This window comes from Melospiza melodia, chromosome 13 (genome assembly GCF_035770615.1).
Source record: "Melospiza melodia melodia isolate bMelMel2 chromosome 13, bMelMel2.pri, whole genome shotgun sequence".
Taxonomy (NCBI): Eukaryota; Metazoa; Chordata; class Aves; order Passeriformes; family Passerellidae; genus Melospiza; species Melospiza melodia.
In genome coordinates this window covers 13,550,718-13,568,468 of record NC_086206.1, presented here as the reverse complement: position 1 = coordinate 13,568,468, position 17,751 = coordinate 13,550,718, and the positions used below count along the sequence as shown (strand labels likewise).

At 40.7% G+C, this 17,751-nt stretch overlaps 1 protein-coding gene across 3 annotated transcripts in view; it reads left to right on the top strand.

Moving 5' to 3' along the window:
* The window catches only part of SLC12A4 (solute carrier family 12 member 4), a 47,798-nt gene that overhangs the window by 13,515 nt on the left and 16,532 nt on the right, over positions 1-17,751 (top strand). For 2 of the 3 annotated variants that reach the window (XM_063167797.1, XM_063167799.1), the window contains exons 2-7: positions 7,030-7,124; positions 8,404-8,535; positions 14,369-14,515; positions 15,090-15,144; positions 15,475-15,605; positions 16,276-16,517. In XM_063167797.1, coding sequence (XP_063023867.1) covers positions 7,030-7,124; positions 8,404-8,535; positions 14,369-14,515; positions 15,090-15,144; positions 15,475-15,605; positions 16,276-16,517 — 802 coding nt within the window. Of the gene's footprint in view, positions 1-3,256; positions 3,511-7,029; positions 7,125-8,403; positions 8,536-14,368; positions 14,516-15,089; positions 15,145-15,474; positions 15,606-16,275; positions 16,518-17,751 lie in introns of those variants that run through there. The other variant, XM_063167800.1, reaches the window with a different exon arrangement.

Below are 17,751 nucleotides of genomic sequence, written 5' to 3'. Positions count from 1 at the left end.
ACTTTGCAGCACCCCTGAGTGCTTGGCTGCTGGGGATTGGAGATACCAGGGTTCTTGGACACCTTGGTGAGGATTTTCTGTTTCTCAGCAATTCCCAGACCTGCAGGTCTTGAGTGATGAGCAGAGTGCTCTGAACTTCACACAGCCTTTGGGAGGAACAGTGTGAGCATGATCCTCACTGACATCTGGGAAATGGTGTCTCAGGAGCTGTTAAAAACAAACCAAACCCCCAAAGTGTGATAAAAATGGACATCGGCAGCTTTTTATATTAAAACTTTATCCATAAGGCTGTGAACAAATGCCCTCTAAGTAATCTGACCAATAAAACTTGATTATGCAATAATTTCTGTTTGGAGCAATCTCATTGTTTCTCCATTTTTTTTCCCAGTAGAATACCTACCTTGGGTGTATTCATTTGCTTCTAGGTCTTGTGAGAACAATTAAGTGTAGCAAACCTATTTTGATTTTGTGGTCAAAAATCAAAGTAAATTGTGCCTTAATTGCCACTTGTGTAGAAATTTGCAGAACATACTGACACATGAACATCTGAGAAAACACAAATAAATCAGAACTGAACTAACTTGCTTTCCAGAGTGGGATACATTTTGCCTGTCTTACAATATCTGTAAATCAGGGTTTTATTTAGGTTAGGCTCTCTTTAGTGGTAATTTGCAGCATGTCAGGGTGCATACACAGAGAGGCACTCCAGGGGTCAGCTAATTGAGCCTCTCCTTCTGAGTGAGGAGTGAGCCTGTGTGATAGTTGGCTTTAACAGCCTGCTGTTAGATTGCTCACATTAAGGGAAACCTGCAGCAACTACTTGGGTATCAGCTCTGATTTTAATCTTAGATTCCACTGTTACTGTTAGATGAAATATTGTAAGTATGAATATTTTTTGTTCTAATTAAAAAAAAAAAAAAGTCAGATCAAGTGGTGTTCCCTGTGCATGAAAATGGCTCAGTTTGTGCCCTTAACTATCACAGGTTTTGTGGCCAGTAATATTTGTGAAATAGTGTCTGAATAACTGCAAAATGTGGTGTTAGCTGCTAGACAGGCTATTTCATCACAGTGTTTGTTGCTGTGGTGGACACAAAGGAGCCTGTACATGTATAGTACAATTACAAGTGAGATACTAACTCTACACTGCTCCAGAAATTAAATTACATTGAGGGCAGGAGTGTTGGGCTGTCCTTTGAGCTGGTTTTCTAGGAAATACCTGCTGTTTGTTGGTTATAAGGGGGTAAATAAACCAACTTGTTTCTTGGTCCAGCTGAGCATTTCAGTTCCAGCTCTGACTTGAACTCTGATTCTCACTGAAGCTATTGGAAGAAATTTAGTCCCTCACTTAGGATTTGGTACTTGAGGCGGGGAGGGTTGTGGCAGCCCTGCATGCCACCCTCACCTGTCCCAGCAGTGTCTGGAGCTCTGTGCAGCTCTCCTGCCTCTGGGCTGTGTTGGGGGCTGTGTTGGAGGCTCTGTTCCTCCTGAGCTGCTGGGAGCAGGCTGTGTGTGCCTCTGCCTGCTGCCATCAGCTCAGCTCTGATGTGCCTGGAGAAGCAAAGTGGCAGAAGTTTCTTATCAAAGTTCAGCCCTCTTCAGAATTTGTTTTTTCTTTAATGTTTTAACCTTGCTGTAGCTTGATTGGCATTGCTGTGTTCACTTTGTTGTCTGTGTGGGTCAGACTAAAGCTGGTCTGGCTCTGTCCATCTGTGCCTTCAGCACGTCTTAACTTGCCAGGTAGATGAAGTTTCCATGAGTAGGTGAGCATCTCTGGGTTAGTCATGTCCTGATGGAACAATCTGTAGTTTTTTAAAGATTTACTAATTTCTGCTTCTTTATCTAAATGTGATGAGGTAGGGGAGTGGTGGTTTTTGTAAGGGAGTTTGGAAACTGGCAGTAGAGGAAAAAAAACCTTGACAGGTCAAGTCATGCAACTGCTCTTGCTACTTTCTCAATGATTATTTTAGTCTGGCAGAGCAGTCCTTATCATTGTGAAGCTTCCTGGTCTTTTCTTTATAATATTGTGTAAAGTATGTATCACTGTGCCTAATTGTTCAGTTTTCATTTGTCCTCACTAATCTTTTCGTTACTTTCATGTATGTCTTTTGTTTGTCATTCTCTCTAAATTCTGGATTTCATCCCTCGGTTACACAATGGCTTGCACAAAAGGCTTGCATTCAGCATGCTAAGGCAGTGAAACTGTGTCTGGCCTCATCCTCTTCCAGAAGGAAAGCAGTAGCATGAATAGTGTCCTCCATGTTCTTAATACTTTTGAATTTTTTTTTTTAGTAAAGACAACATTAACCTTTTGGAGGAGAACAAAGTAAAACCAGTCAGTAGAATATCTGCTACAGTTTAGTCACAGTGTTTTTGCTTGGCTGTGACGCAGAAGTTTGGACATCCATTTATTGCTTTTATTCTGTTTCCTGAGCGTGTGTGTTTGTGTGTGGGAGCGTGCACACTTGAGGGTTTTAGGTTTTGTTCCATGGATCATCGCTGATATTTTAAGGAACTCAGGTTGATAGTGGAACCCTGGAAAAAGTTAAAGATAGAATCTAAAATGTTAGGCTTTGTGCTTTCCCAGATCAACTGCACCTGCGTAAGCAGTATGATAAATTATATAATTGTTAGATGTGATGATTGTTTAGTAATTAAATGTAATTATTATATAACCATAAGAAGAATAGTGAGAAACTGTTGGAAATTCAGAGAGGGGCTAAATTTATGTATACAATAGAACAATATAAGTTTAATAATTAACATGAAAGTTATGTAACGATAGAGTATAAAACATGATCATTTCAGATGTATGGTCGGAGTCAGATTTGGGTTGAATATACCCTGATTCCCAGAGCTCTTAATAAAAAGCACTGCATATAATCGCCCGTGATTACGTGTTTTTGAACGCTAACAAAGTGATCCACAGGATGAGGAGCTTGTTCTCTAGACCTGTGCCCATATCTGAGTAGGGGAATAGAATGTTCAGGGAACTCTGCTGGAGATGTTTAGATAACTGTATAGTTGATGTGGTGTTTGCAAATAGAATTATCTGGTTTGGAAGAGAACTGGTAGGATTCAGAAATAAAATGCCTTAATTATTGAAAGATAATGAAGACCGAGAAGCAATGAAACAAGTGAAGAGGAAACATTAACCTACTTGGAATACAGCTTGAATACCTCAAAATTTGAGATTAATTAGGGACTAAGGCAAATAAATTATTCTCTGTTGCAGAATATTTAGCTCTCTCTTTGAGCAATGTCCCTTGCAAATCAATCTTGCATGATGAAAAAACTAACACCATAGCTACTGGCCAGGACCAAAGGCTTGATAACTAAGGATGTGGAGCACTGTGCCCATGTCACAGGATGGTGCTTGCCCAGGAGACTTGGTGCCTCAGGATGTGAAGTGTCCCCGGGTGCAGCTGGGGCAGGAATTCCCCAGGGTGGCTTTCCGAGGCCACATCCGCTCCCTCCCCAAGCTGATGGAGATAACGCGCCCGTCCCGTGCAAGTAAGTCTCTCTGAAGCTGCTGCTCTTGCTCACTGGCTCAGGGAATGAAATTAATAGTATATTTCCAGTCACAAGTAAGTCTCTCTGAAGCTGCTGCTCTTGCTCACTGGCTCAGGGAATGAAATTCATAGTGTATTTCCAGTCACAAGTAAGTCTCTCTGAAGCTGCTGCTCTTGCTCACTGGCACAGGGAATGTACTGGAGAAAGCTTTTTCTGCACTGTGCTGCAGTCCCTGGTGTGTTTTGTCAAAGTACAGTTGTGATTGCTGCTGAGGAAATGGTCGTTTGCTGGAGGTTTTACTCCTGAAATGGAAGCACAATGTGAGAAGAGAGAAAGTGAGAGGAATGCTTTGATTTAGAACATGTTTGTAAAGAAGGGATTGCATTGAACATGCAGCTGTGGGTGAAGGTGATTTTTGGCTGTCATTTAATTAGCTGTATTGAAGTTATCAATGTAGTAGTCTTGGATTAGCACACATCTCTGCAGCTCCAGTTTTGCTTATTCCATCCTTGTGGAACTAGAATTTCACTGTAAAGAACTTGCATATAAACTTACACTCCTTCACTTCTGTGGAAAGTGTACAGTGTTTGAGAGGGACTTTAAGGTGGCACTTCAGTAAATCAGCAGGAAAGTTCACTTTTATTTTTGCATTGTCTGCAGTAATTCATAGGTGTGTTATTTCAGGACAATGGAGCTGCTGCTGTGAATGTGGTAAAAAGCCCGTAGTACATCTCTATCTGAACCATCTGGAAGAAAGTGTGCCCTGGCAATTGCAAAATCAATACTGTATTTCCAGTCACTAGTTCTACTGAATTTTCTATTCAGTTTGAGCTTCCTGTGTGCAGGATGGTGTATAAAGCCAGCATGCCAAGGGGTCACATTTGGAAGGACAGTCTAATGGGAAGGGTCTGAGTGATAATTGAGTGTATAAATGGAGAATGAGAGAGAAGATAGAAGCTCTTTATATATAGAGAGAGAGAGGTCTTCTGAACAGATCAATTGTGAAAAATACACTGGTGGTAAAATGAAGATGCATCTAAAAAATAATAACAGTCAAGCTGAAGATTCATTTAAAGTCACTGGTCTTTGTCAGGCTCAAGGAGTGGTATGAAGTAATCTTTCTTAACTAAGGAGAGGTTATGTGGATTATGGTAACAAGGGCATTGAGAAAGAGCAAAACAATTATAATCTTGTTTGAAAAACTGAGATTGAATGTATGAATGTATGTACCTTGGCAACAGCAGCATTTTGTACATAAAATGGTTGAGAGTTTCTCCAAGTGTTATAAGTAAAAGAACACCCATTATGCTGACTTGAGACAGTGATAAGGTAGAGTTCCCAATGGAAGGAGGAAAACTAAGGCAGCAAAGAATTGCTTTAAAAAACACTCAGTGATAATAAAAACCAGGCTGATATTTCAAACATTGTCACCTGAACCAGTATATAGGATTTCCTATATAATATAGGACTATAATACAGGAATTGAGGAAACAAGCCAAAGTTGCCATGACCTTGCTGTGTTTAATAAGTATAATGGAGAAGATACTGCAGAGACCAGAGGCTTGAAGAATCAAGCAGACAGCAGTATTTCTGTTGATGTCATAATTTGCACCATCATTTCTGTCAATTTAATGAGTAAAAGGTATATGGCAGATAACTCCATTTCCTCAGCAAAAATTGTAAATGTACTTTAACCACAACAGGATGGGGGGACTGCAGCACACTGCAGCAAAATTGATCTGGTATATTCCACTATAGGTATAACAAATACAGCAAGCAAGCAGTTTTTGCAGATTTTAACCTTTGCTTAAGTTGATAACTGTTTGATTTTGATGCTGTGTTGTTAAGTTTACTGATATTTTTGTAGTAATATAAAAAATTCTACAATTTTCTACAAAGTGAGCATCTCTTATGTGTAGGTGGGGTCAGCAAATAAGCTGAGCCCCCTTGTAAAGGCAGCAGCTCATGAACATTTTGAGGTCAGTTGTCAGAGCTGTGAGAAGGGCACTGGGCACATAAGCACAATAGGATGCTCTTTTAATATATTTTTGGTCAGCTAAGTATTTACTTACAGAAGCTTTAAAATCCCTCTCTTCTTTGTGAATATTGTTTTTCCAACAGTTTTGTTCAAAGCACCTGTCAGCAATTTCCAGAAAATTCTACTGCTTTCCATGCATGCCTTCCCCTCAGTAAGAATAGGACTGAGTGTTCTCATAATTTCTTGGCTTAAAACAATAACTTTTGTAACAGTGTGGTTTGTGCTGATCACTATGTGTAGGGGAGGAATCTCCTCTTTGCTGTTAGGTTAATTTTGTAAGTTGATTCAAATTTCAAAATGCAGAGAGATTTTCACTTGAATTGTATTACAATAATTTAGTGTAGCCTTGTTGAATTGATTACTGTAATCATTTAAAGGATGCACCCAAAAATCCAGATATTTAGTCTCTCACTTTTGGTGTATTCAACGTAGAGTATTTTAACTTGTAGTGTTTTCATTTGAGAAAATAATGTCTTTTTCTTTCATTTTTAATTTCTGTAGTGGTTACATCTGTTGTAAATAGAAAAAGGTATTCCTTGGATTAATCCTTTCTTAAGGAGATGCTCTTGGAAATAATTCATTTGTATTGGCTGGGAGAGCAGGGAGTGAAGAGGTACAGACAAAAGAGAAGAATTTTTGTTTGCTGAGCAGAGGGTAATGGGAGACATATGTCCAAGAACTCATTTTGAAGATGGAAATCAATTTAATTTTTTTCCCCCTCACAGGTTGTTTTAAACTGTAGTGCCCTTGGTTGGGTTTTTTTTTTGCCTTTTTTTTTTTTTTTTTTACTACTTGCTACAGAAAACTCTACTCATCTTCCATGTTATTTTCTTTTTAAAGCATTGTTCATTGCATATGAGAATGCTCTGATTTTAGTGTATATTATATCAGGTTTTAGTACAGGAGTATAAGAGGAGCCTGAAGAATGCACAGCTTAAATGTTCAGAACACAGTGAGGGTGTTGAATGTCTGGGGATTAGTGGGCACAGTGCATAACCAACAGCATTTAAGAACTAAAAAGTTGCTTTGGGACCTGTTTTGTATTATCATTACAGAATCTGCCTTTGAAGTGTTCAGTTTTACTAAATGTATCTGGCTGGGTTGGGCACACAGCTCTGAGGCTGCTGTTACCATTAGCAGCCATTTCTAATGCACAGGAGCTGTCCCAGTGCTTGCCACTGTTCTGTATAAAAACAGTTACAGAGGTGAGCACACACCAGGCACATATAGCACTGCAGCTGTGGCCCCGCTTGTAAATTTTACTTTGAGGTGTCTTTATATTCCATTTTAATGAAACAGAGGAGTAGAAATAGAAAAAAACTCTACCTTGAGAGTAACACCTTTGATATTGTTAACATTGTATGACTTGAGGTACTAAAAAGAAACAAATTCAATTAAACAAATGAGTTTTTCCCTACGGATTCTTCAAGGTTACAGCATCATTCTCTGCTTATCAAAACCTGCTTTTTTTTTCTTCACAGGTCATGGCAACCATAAAGAAAACAGTCCTTTCCTGAACAGCTCAGAAGCTGGCAAGGGAGGCGATTACTATGACAGAAATCTGGCGTTGTTTGAGGTAATTTCTACCTGGTTTTTGTACTTCTATATGCGATTTGTGACATTCCATGATGGGAGGGATTGAGCGCCTCTTTCTCCCCCACCTGCCTTTTTGTGGTGTCCATCTGTTGTCGGGGCACCAGCAGGCAGGGAGGTCCTGTGTGGTGACAGAGCTCAGGAGTGGGGACTGCTGGATCTGTGAGGCAGAGCCAAAACTCTGTTTAACTGTAAATATCTGGAATTAAGGAGGGGCAGACTCTCCTGCTGGAGGCCTTTTCCATAAGCACAGGACCACACCAGGTGTGCAGGCTCTCCTGTGGCACTAATTGAAAGGAGGATCCACCAGGATCCCACAGGCCATGCTGCTCTCGTGAGCATCTTGTCTCAGCCCCTTCTGGAAGGAATTGTGATCAGATTTTTAAACGTGTCAACTGCAGGTCAGATCACAGGAAGGAGTAAGAAAAGGGGTGCTTGGCTCATGTCATCCCTTTAGAGGTGACCCCATTTGGGGTCCATTTCTGCATCATGTACAAAGCACATCATGCTACTGATGCCACCAGAAGCTGTTCAAGGTGATACCCAAAGATATGATAAAGCTGCAGACAGTGAAATCTTTCTCAATTGGTTTTTATTTCCTGTGTAGAAAGTTGTTTCTCTTTACCATGCAATTCCTTATTGTGCTATCAGACATGCAAGACTTTAAAATTAAAGAGAAAAGGAAAGGGGATGATTTTGTTCTGGGACTTTTTCCTCCCCCCTGCCCCAAACCAGAAACAAAATTGGATGGGATGAGTATAAAGGTGGGAGGCCCTCCATACATGTGTCTCTTGGGAATTTTGTCTAGATCCACAGGAATTAGATAATATAGTTTTGAAAATGTAATAAAATCATCAGAGTGCATACTTGTCTACAATAAGCAGAGTTTAATCACTAAATCTCTGATTTGTTTGGCAGCTTGACCTTTTTAAAAGTATATCTGTTGATGTGAGTTGACATTAGAGGTACGTGCAAGCTACACATTCATTTTCTCTAAGGCTCACACTTCTTCATTGCTGCAATTATGCTTTTCAGCACCTGAGGAGAATGATTCACATGGTGCAGACATTTTGGCCTTTTCCTTTCAGAAAATTAAAACCTCTCACCAGTGGCTGAGGCACAGTGAAATACTCTGTCATTTCCTGGATGATTTTTCTGGTGTGTTCCCTGGTAGCCTCAGGCATGCCCAGGAAGGTGTGATCCCAGCCACTCTTCAGAAGTGCTGTGAACTGCAGAAGCTGACTTGTTGTCTTCTTCCACAGGAGGAGCTTGATATACGACCAAAAGTGTCATCTCTGCTTGGCAAGTTGGTCAACTACACAAATCTTACTCAAGGTGTCAAGGAACATGAAGAAGCAGAAAGTACTGATGGATCGAAGAAGAAAGTATCAAAAGTAAGTAGAGATTCACTCCATGGCCAAAAGTGATGATTGGGATGATTCCCTGTGGGATTTTTGGGGAACTGGCCTCCCTTGTGCTTGTTCTTAACCTCTCTCAGGAGCCATGACAATGTTGCAAAGAAATGACACAGAAGCTGTAGGGATACAGCTGTAACAGAGAGCTGGGGCAGATGTGGTGGGTAAAACTGCACTGCAGTGCAATTCCCTGTGCTTGGTGTGCCTTTAGATAAGAAGGCTTTCAGTGGGCCACTAATGAAAACTCAACCACCCCCCAGCTTTTTCCTGGTGCTGTTCTGGCTGCCCAGTGGTATCTGACACATCTCTGCAAGGCAATGACACAGGGTTTGCAGGAGACAGCACCTGTCTGGAGCGGAGGGTGGAGCTCAGATTGGACACCCTGGGGCAGCTCAGGAGTCTTTCTGGTGTCAGGCACTTAGGCAGCTGAATTCTGCCCCAAAGCATTGCATTTGGATGGTTGGCCCTGGAATGGCTGCAGCAGGTGAGGTTGGGTTGTTGGTAGCTGATTTCTATCAGCAGGGCAGTGTTTAACTGCTCCTCTCCCCTCTGGCAGAGCTGCAGGTGCTTTGGTTGCTGCTGCACCTGCAAGTGGTGTGCTTGCATTTTATGGCTTGCAGGCCTGTCAGTTTGTTTACAAGTCTTGTCAAAAGAAAGGTTTCCAGAAAAGCTAAGATAGCATTTGAATTCTGCAGGTTTTCTGGCACTGCCCTACAAAGCTGGAGTCGTTTCAGAAAGAGATGGCAGTGATAGTGTTGCAAACCAATGGTGCTCTCAAGGAGTGAGCATTTACCCCATGCTGAATGCCCTTACTCACACTCCAGTTCCTTACTCTGCAGTTTTACACTGGGGATAACAAAATTGTTTTCTCAACGTGAAGCTTAAAATTCAATTTTATTTGAGGCCACATCCACTGAAAGTGTTGCAATATTGTGGTTAATTTTACATCATGACAGGACTGATCTAAGGTTGCCTGGGTGAAGTAGCTGCATTCTGGTCCTATAAGCTGACATTAAAAAAGTAATTTAAACATTTTAATTATGATTTTCTTTTGTGTGGTACTTGCTATTAAACTAATGGCTGAGTCTTGTCCAAAGTTTTTACCTTCACAGTACTAATGAGGAATGTCAGCTGCATCTCTGTGTTAGCATGCTTTTGGTGGGAATAATGTCAGGCATCAGCTGCTAATATGGTATTATTACATAATCTAAAATAATTTTCATCCTCTTGGTATCTGAAGCAGATTGATTATTTCCCTGACAAAAGTAGAATGGTGGAGGACACAATAGACACAGTTGTTGAAATTTTGAGGAAGTTGTGATCACTTTTGCTCTTTATTTGCTTATTAATTTCCTGACCAGAATACCAGGGTAAGCTGCAGAGCAATCTGGAATCTAGTCCCTTGCTTCCCTGATGGAAAAAGGATTGGGAGAATTTGGCAATGGGACTGCAGTATACAGTTGGTTAAAGCAAATGTATGTAAAACTTCACAGGGTAAAAATGGGGCAAATACCAGAAAACTGAGAACTTGTTTTCAGTCCCTGGTAGAGTACCATGCATGGTATGGTGTTAATATTTCTGCATTTGGGTATGATTCATGCTTGCATGTTTTCAAGCTGTTTACTGCCATTAAAAAGGACTATTATCTTTATTAAAGCTTTGCTTCTATGGCAAAATGGAGTTCAGGTTTAATAACTGTGTTTTCCTGAATTATGCTTTCCCATGTCCCAGAAACGTGTGTTCACAGACTTCTCAGATGTTTTTGTGGGATGGGCTTGGTGACCTTTCCAAAAGTGACAGTAACAAGCTGTATTAATATCTCAGTGTTTTCTGTGTAAACACTGCAGTTTCCTTAGGCAAACCTTTGTCTGCATGTCTGTCTCTGGGATAAATTACATCAGCTGCAATATCATAACTGCAGCTTGAATTTCTTCTCCCTCTCTTGCCATGAGCAATATAAAATTTTAACCATCATGCAGAATATAAGACGACCGAAGACCTTGGCCAATAATTATAATCATTAAACACAGGAAATTTAAAAACAGTAACTGGACAAGGGTATGGATTGAATGTATTCAGAAACAGTGCAAACAGGATTCTTCTACATTTTTTAGTCATCTTTGAAGTATAAATCACTGTGCTGCTGTTACCTTGTCCTTCCCATTTGAGCATGAGAAGTCAGGCAGTCCATTCCAGCCCCAGCAGGTCTGTTTGAGGTGGATAAACCCCTGTTAACCCCCCCTTGGTGGGTGCTGCACTGGGTGTGCCCAGCTGGTGTGACAAACAGTGACCTGCCTGTCACTTGCTGGGATTGGCATCTCATAGGCAAGAGCTGGAGCAAGGCAGGTGAGCAGGCTCTAGATCTGATATTTAAAAATGAACTGAGGAAAGCAATTGTTTCAGTAAGTGACTGTAATTCTCTGAGCAGGTAAGACAGGTCTCTCAGTGAGGACCTTTTGGGACCTAGCACAGCCCTGCCTGCCAAATCACACCCTTTCAAACTCATTTCAGTGCAAGACATCTTGATATGAACATTTATCTTGTTTCAGCAACCCCACTAAATACTTTTGGTAGTAGCATTCCCTCTTAGGCACGCATCAGGTAAAATTGACACAACTCCAATGTAATAAGGTGGGAATTGGGTTGCTTTTTCTTTTCTAAACACAGTATTGCAATAAAGCACTTGTGCTATAGAAATATCCCCTTCTCATGATGGAAAAAATTAGCCAAACTGTTTTTGTTCCTGTATCTTTAACAAGGCAGTTAATTTCAAGGCAGTGCTGCTGTCTGTCCTCATGCTAGAGAGCACCATGAGAGCTGTCATTGCTGATCAATGTCCCTCAGCCCTGCAGCCAAGTGCTTTAATAACCCATCACACTGGCACAATGGAAATAGTGTCCTTCAGACTCAGATCAATATTTACATAAATTATGTGTCTGCAGCTGATGAGAGTAAGCAGAAACATGATCTACATCAGTGAAATTGAGACTGTTTTCGAGATTTTTCTGTCCCTTCTGGGTTGTCCTAAAATGGTGTTCTTCAAATTGTCTTTCCTTCATTTCCTTTCTGCAGCATGGGGTGTTACATTTTTTCATGTGGTTGCTGGTGAGGCTGAACATAACCCTTGTTTAAGGTCACATTCTGTTGAAACTTCAGCACTGGTTTAGTATCACTTAGTGATGAAAAAAAGGATCAAGTCACTGCAGATTACTGGTGTTAAATAGTTCTGTGAACAAGCTGCTTCAAGTAATATTTGTAAATCATTCTTTCTTATGAGTAGTTTTTTTTTCCACAGGGTAAGATAATCCAGACTAAACTCTTAGGCCGGAGATACACTCAGTAATACTTGCTTGAGCAGACACGTGGGCATTTCCTAGGCTGCTCTGCTCTGCAGTAGTCTCAAGTGTACAACTAATGCACAATTTCTCTTCCTCTGTGGTCAAAGTGAGCTTGTAACTTGATAGGCTTGAGAGGCCATTTGGGAGGGTGGGGGAGGCGATAATGGAACAGTGGAGCAAAGCTGCAGGGACCACACAGGGCAGAAGGTGGGAAGGAGCTGAGCTGAAGTGGATCCTTGTGCAAAGGAAGCAGGTGCTGGGAGGTGTGTAAGGGCAGGCTGAAATCTCAGCTGCTTTCCTAGTGTGTGGAGGACTGTCACATAGAAAACACAAAAACCATCGTTCATTTACGTCTCCTGTGTAGGAACAACAGGATGGGCTTCTTTTCCCAGATGCCAGTTTTGACAAACTCTTTAACTCCTTTATCTTGAGATAGCCACATATCTGATAAATTCACTTGATGGGCTCAGAGATGTTGTGAGGGAGGGACTGATGTATGAATAGACAGATAATTTTATCATCATCAATCTGGAATGTGTCCCTGAGAGGCAGAGTGTGCATTAATGTGACAGTGGGAATCCCCTGTGCTGGGCAATGTCTGTTTAGTCCTTTCTGAGTTTATATTCATGGGGTTAAAGACACGGTGGAAATTAGATGAAAGTGTTGGAATCATAAGTATCTACACCTTCCCTTCCTTGAGGAAACAAGTACACTGTAAATAACACTCCATGAAGATCCTCCTCAATTATAGCACTGGAATAACTCAGTAAAAAATCCTTACCTTGCCCTGATCAGGACACTTATGTAACAAGTGTCATTTCTGTTACTATGAGACAATTCCTTTTGTTCTCACACACAGTCCTGGCAAAGCTGATCAGGTTAGATATTTAGGATGGTAATTTGTATAAAATGGCAGGTGATGGTTTAGGGAATTAATTTGTTTTGGTACTGTGGCCCTGGAACAGCTGAGGAACAGCTCTGGCCCTGTGCTTGCAGGTCTCATAGGGTAACCCCCCTGCACATTCTCAGCACATGATTCTGTCATCCACTTTCCTTCAGGAGGTTCACCTGAGCTGTGGTGTGTATGAGAAAAGTCTGGTTGATATGTTTCAGTTTTAGTCAAGGAATTCATAGCTGACTTCAAAAAATTCAGCCAGCAGCTCCTGGCACTTGTAATGAGGAACAGTTCAGATCATGTTCCTGGGCACGGTTTTGTTTCATGTCTGGCAGGGCAGGTTTCTAGTGCAGATGAGGAAATTCTGGATTGTAACATGTAATTGCAAGTTGAAGCACTAAATTCCTTGGTTGCTTTTGACCTGGTGATCTTAAACATGTGATTCTTTAAGAGTTTTGCCTTGTGTAATGAGATACATTCTTGAATTACCTCATGTAAAGTTTTTGGCACACATTTTATTGCTTTTCTTACATACTGTTGCTTTGGGTTCATGACTTCATTTGTCTATAAAGGTGCTATTTATTTTTGCACCTAGTTAATCCTGTGTGGAGTCAAATTTGAACAAGTTTTGTCATCTCCCTTTAATATCCTTCTCATTTGAATGATGGTTCAAGGGCTTCTTTAAATGTTGCGTATCTAATGTGTTTTGGAATTCATGTTTATTTATAGAAGGGATGAAAAAGGATGAGCCTTTCAGAAGTGACACTCTATTCCCTCTGTGTTTTAGAATTCAGTTTAATTTTAAGTGCAAAAGGAAACCTTTAAAAAGCAGAAGCAATGGAATATCTTGGCAGGAAACCACAGATATTTGGGACTCTGAAATGCTGCTGGTGCCAGGTGTACCAATGCAACAAACATTTTTATATTCCTTGGAACAAAGTCCTCACCAGGGGCATTTTGATGCCATTATTTTGGATGATTTTTCTGCAGGATGCTGTGTTGAAGACCAGTCATTTGCAGTTCCTGTGAAGTCATGTAACTTGTGTTTTCTCAGTCACTGACAAAAGCAATTCAGATTCTGATGCTGACATTCAACTTAAGAAAGGGTAGAACCATTAGTTCTATATGAAATATATAAAATGGAAGAAAATACATTATCCATGTCTCCAGATTGCTTCCAAATCTTTTCTAGTTGTAACATGACAAAAGTATGTTTTCCTTGAAACTAATTTGTGAACTCTGGGCAGTAGCATAAGGATCTGTCTTGGGGTCTGCAGCACTTGACATATTTTATAGTGAAAATTCTATGGGTTTACAAAAAACCAAATAAATGTGTCTCCTGTTGTTACCAGTCAGTGTTAAATATTGAGGTTAATTAGTTAAGTATGTGACAGGGACAGCATTTTGTTCAGAAATTCAAGATTTTGGAGTTATGTTGTATTTTGTGGAGGTCCAGCACAACAGTGTTTGAATGTGTCTACCTTATGTTTCCCAGGTTTCTAAAAAAATGAACTTTAAGGCCTTTTTGGTTACCTGTGCTTTGAATAATTTCAGTTAATGAATTTAATTTTTTTTCCAGTCACCCAGCATGGGCACCCTGATGGGGGTGTATCTGCCATGCATGCAGAATATCTTTGGGGTCATTCTCTTCCTTCGGCTGACTTGGATGGTGGGAATGGCTGGAGTTCTTCAGTCCTTCCTGATTGTATTGCTTTGCTGCTGTTGTGTAAGTACTTAGCTACAGTAATGCATGTGACAAAACCTCTGTGAAACTACTGGGAAACTTGGGGAGGCAGCATTGTAGGTGCTTGTGTGAAGAAAAGTCAGATTTAAGCCAGGCACCTTTGCCATGTTTGTAGATGCAGGATATTTTTTTGTTTTTTTTTACTGTTAATTCTAAACTGGCTAACTGTAGTGTAAATACAGTCTTATAGATAGTGTTTGTTCAGCAAATAGCTGTTTTCCATGCCTGCCCCAGGTGTGGGCTGCCTGCTTTGCTGGACCAGCCTTGGTTGGAATCACAGCTCTGCAGATGGAGGAGCACCTGCATTCCCTTATCTTGCTTTGTCTGCAGACACCCACTGCTGGACCTGATTAAAGCAGGGGCCATCTCTCAAACAGAAGTCTCAACAGCTCAGTGATTAAATTCCTGCTGCCCTTGTTTTCTTTTAGATAGTGAGAGGCAGAATAAATAGAAATGCTGTATTGTATATGCAGAGGCAGCTTTATTTTATCAAGAAATAAGTTATGTTTTAAAAATGTTGTTGACACAATTGCTTCCTTTTCCCTCTTTTCCCCAGACTATGTTGACAACCATATCAATGAGTGCAATTGCCACGAACGGTGTTGTTCCAGGTAAGTGTGGTTAGCAAGTCTCAGTTGTGTTAAAAAGGTAAAAAAAACCCCAAAACCTAAGTTGCTCTAAGCTGTTAATGTGGTTTTAGTCTAGAGAAATTTGCTTAGTCCAAATAAAAAGCCTCCATTAATATCTAATATTTCTTCTTGTTATGAATCCGGCTAAAGATCAATTTATTTGTTTTTTACCCATGTGCTAGCAAAAAAGATACTTCAGTTAAACCTCAAAATAGCAGATACAATGTATATAATTCTGTTGTATTCTTTTTGTGAATATTTAAACATTTATAGCAATAAATTGTAATTTTACTCGCTTTTCTTATTTCACAGCTGGTGGCTCCTATTTCATGATATCTAGGTCGTTGGGCCCAGAGTTTGGTGGAGCTGTAGGGCTCTGTTTTTATTTGGGAACAACATTTGCAGGAGCCATGTATATCCTTGGTGCCATTGAGATTTTATTGGTGAGTAGTACCAGAGCAATCCTGCTCTAAAGACAAATAACGTATAGAAAGTGCCCCAGTACTCTCGTCCCATATTTGCATACACATTAACAGGAAGAGACTGGAAGGTCACTTCCAGTTCCTTGGTGTCCAGTTCTTTACCTCTGGTGCTTCCCTTTGGAAGCTGCACACTTTGAGTCTGCAGACTGACAAAAGGGAAGCACCAGAGGTAACGAGAACAGATGAAAGTGTGACTTAATCCAGGACTCCTGCTCACCTTTGATAAAGGTGGCTCAGTTGTACTGCTGACATAGAAAGGGCTGTTATCTCTTGACTTTTCCTGTAAAAGATTCCCAGGGAAGAGCATGCTGAAGAATGCAAAGTGATTTACGTTTCTAGTTCAGTACACAATCCCAATCTACATATGCATTGTTAAATACCTTAAAATACCCTAAAAAGTGGCAGTGACTGTAGTTGGTCACTACTAAAAAAGCAGATGTTTTCCTGTTGGCTGTATTCCCTTTGATTTTAGCTGTCACTTCTGTAATCTTCCAACTGTGGAGCTTAAATACTGAAGTTATTTAAACAATTAATAACTAGTTAATAGTTAATTGTTATAACAATCTCAGTTATAACATAGAGTTCTGTGCTGGTGTTCCTCCAGCTCACTTTTGCTTTCTCTTTGTTCCAGACATATATTGTGCCACAAGCAGCAATTTTTCATCCCTCTGATGCCCACGATGCATCCAGTGCCATGCTGAACAACATGAGGGTCTATGGCACCGTGTTCCTCATCCTCATGGCAGTGGTGGTGTTTGTAGGTGTGAAATATGTCAACAAATTTGCTTCCCTCTTCTTGGCCTGTGTAGTAATATCCATCCTGTCCATTTATGCTGGAGCTATCAAGTCCATCTTTGATCCACCTGAATTCCCGTGAGTAACATTGCTGGATGGGTCTGGAAGTTGGGCTTTCCCTTTGGTTACTTAAAGCTTCTGCCTGATACGTTGTTTTTTTGTGAATTACTTCCAATATTTTTAGCTGTGTATAATGACAGTGTGCAGAGGTCATGGAACTGAGGTTTCTTAGGCTAAAATGAACATGTTATTACACTTTAATTTAAACTGTTTTGGTAGAAGGAAGTCTTGTGGTGAGGCTGATGGCGGCTGACACTGCTCTGCTTCCTGCAAAGCCAATCCAGTCTCTTGGCCTGCAGCTGTTGGGGTTGGAGTGATGGTGTTGCTGGGTTATTTGTGAGTTCTTAGGGAGCAGTTTGGCAGCTCCCTTTGCCCCAGCCAGTCAGACACCACGCACTGCTTTTGTGGCTGGAAATTTGTGGTGTGGTCAGCTCCTTGCTGAGAAACTGGGCACCCCTTGGGAGTGTGATGTGGGGCTGTGTGAGCTCCACAAAAGCTTTCCCTGTCTGTGAGGAGCCTGCCCTGCACCCAGCAGGAGCTCCTTGGCATGTTGGCAGCCAAACATGGAATCAGCTCAACATGGAATCAACTTCTTCAGCTCAGAGCTGGGGCAGCAGTAATGTGGATGTATGTGTTTTACCAGGAATGCAACCTGTGTTTTCTCATGCTGCTGACAAGAGATGAATGGAATGGAAATAGGGGAGTTGGATCTGCATAATTATTCACATCTTGAAGTGCTTTGACCATAACTCAGTGCTTGCAGCCCTCAAGTGTTCCCTCTGGATGTTTAAGGCCCAATGATTATAGTGTTTTACAACAGTGGAGGTTTACAGCAGTAAAAGTAAAACAATGTCTCTACATCCCCCTCATTATCTCTTAGATTGTTATTGAATGTTTTCCCTATCTTTCTTCTTGGAGTGTAATCCTTTTTTTTTTTTTCCCTGAAGTAACAAGATAGTGTATTTATTTTTAATTTTGTAGGGGAAGGCTTCTTGGAAGTTACAGTTCACAGGCCTGCAAACTGTGCAAGAACAGCCCTTGTTTTTCCTCCTGTCATCAGTGATAAATAGGACCTGTGAAACAATTACAATGGAATTGAAATTAATTAAATTAAAATTAAATAAGCTTTATTTTCCTGTGGGTGTTTTCTGGCAGTGGGAAGAAAAGCTAAATGAGCTTTTAGGTGCAGGAAGCTGTTACATTACATCACTGTTTGGTGGAATTGTCTTTAGACAAATGGATTAAAAATTTT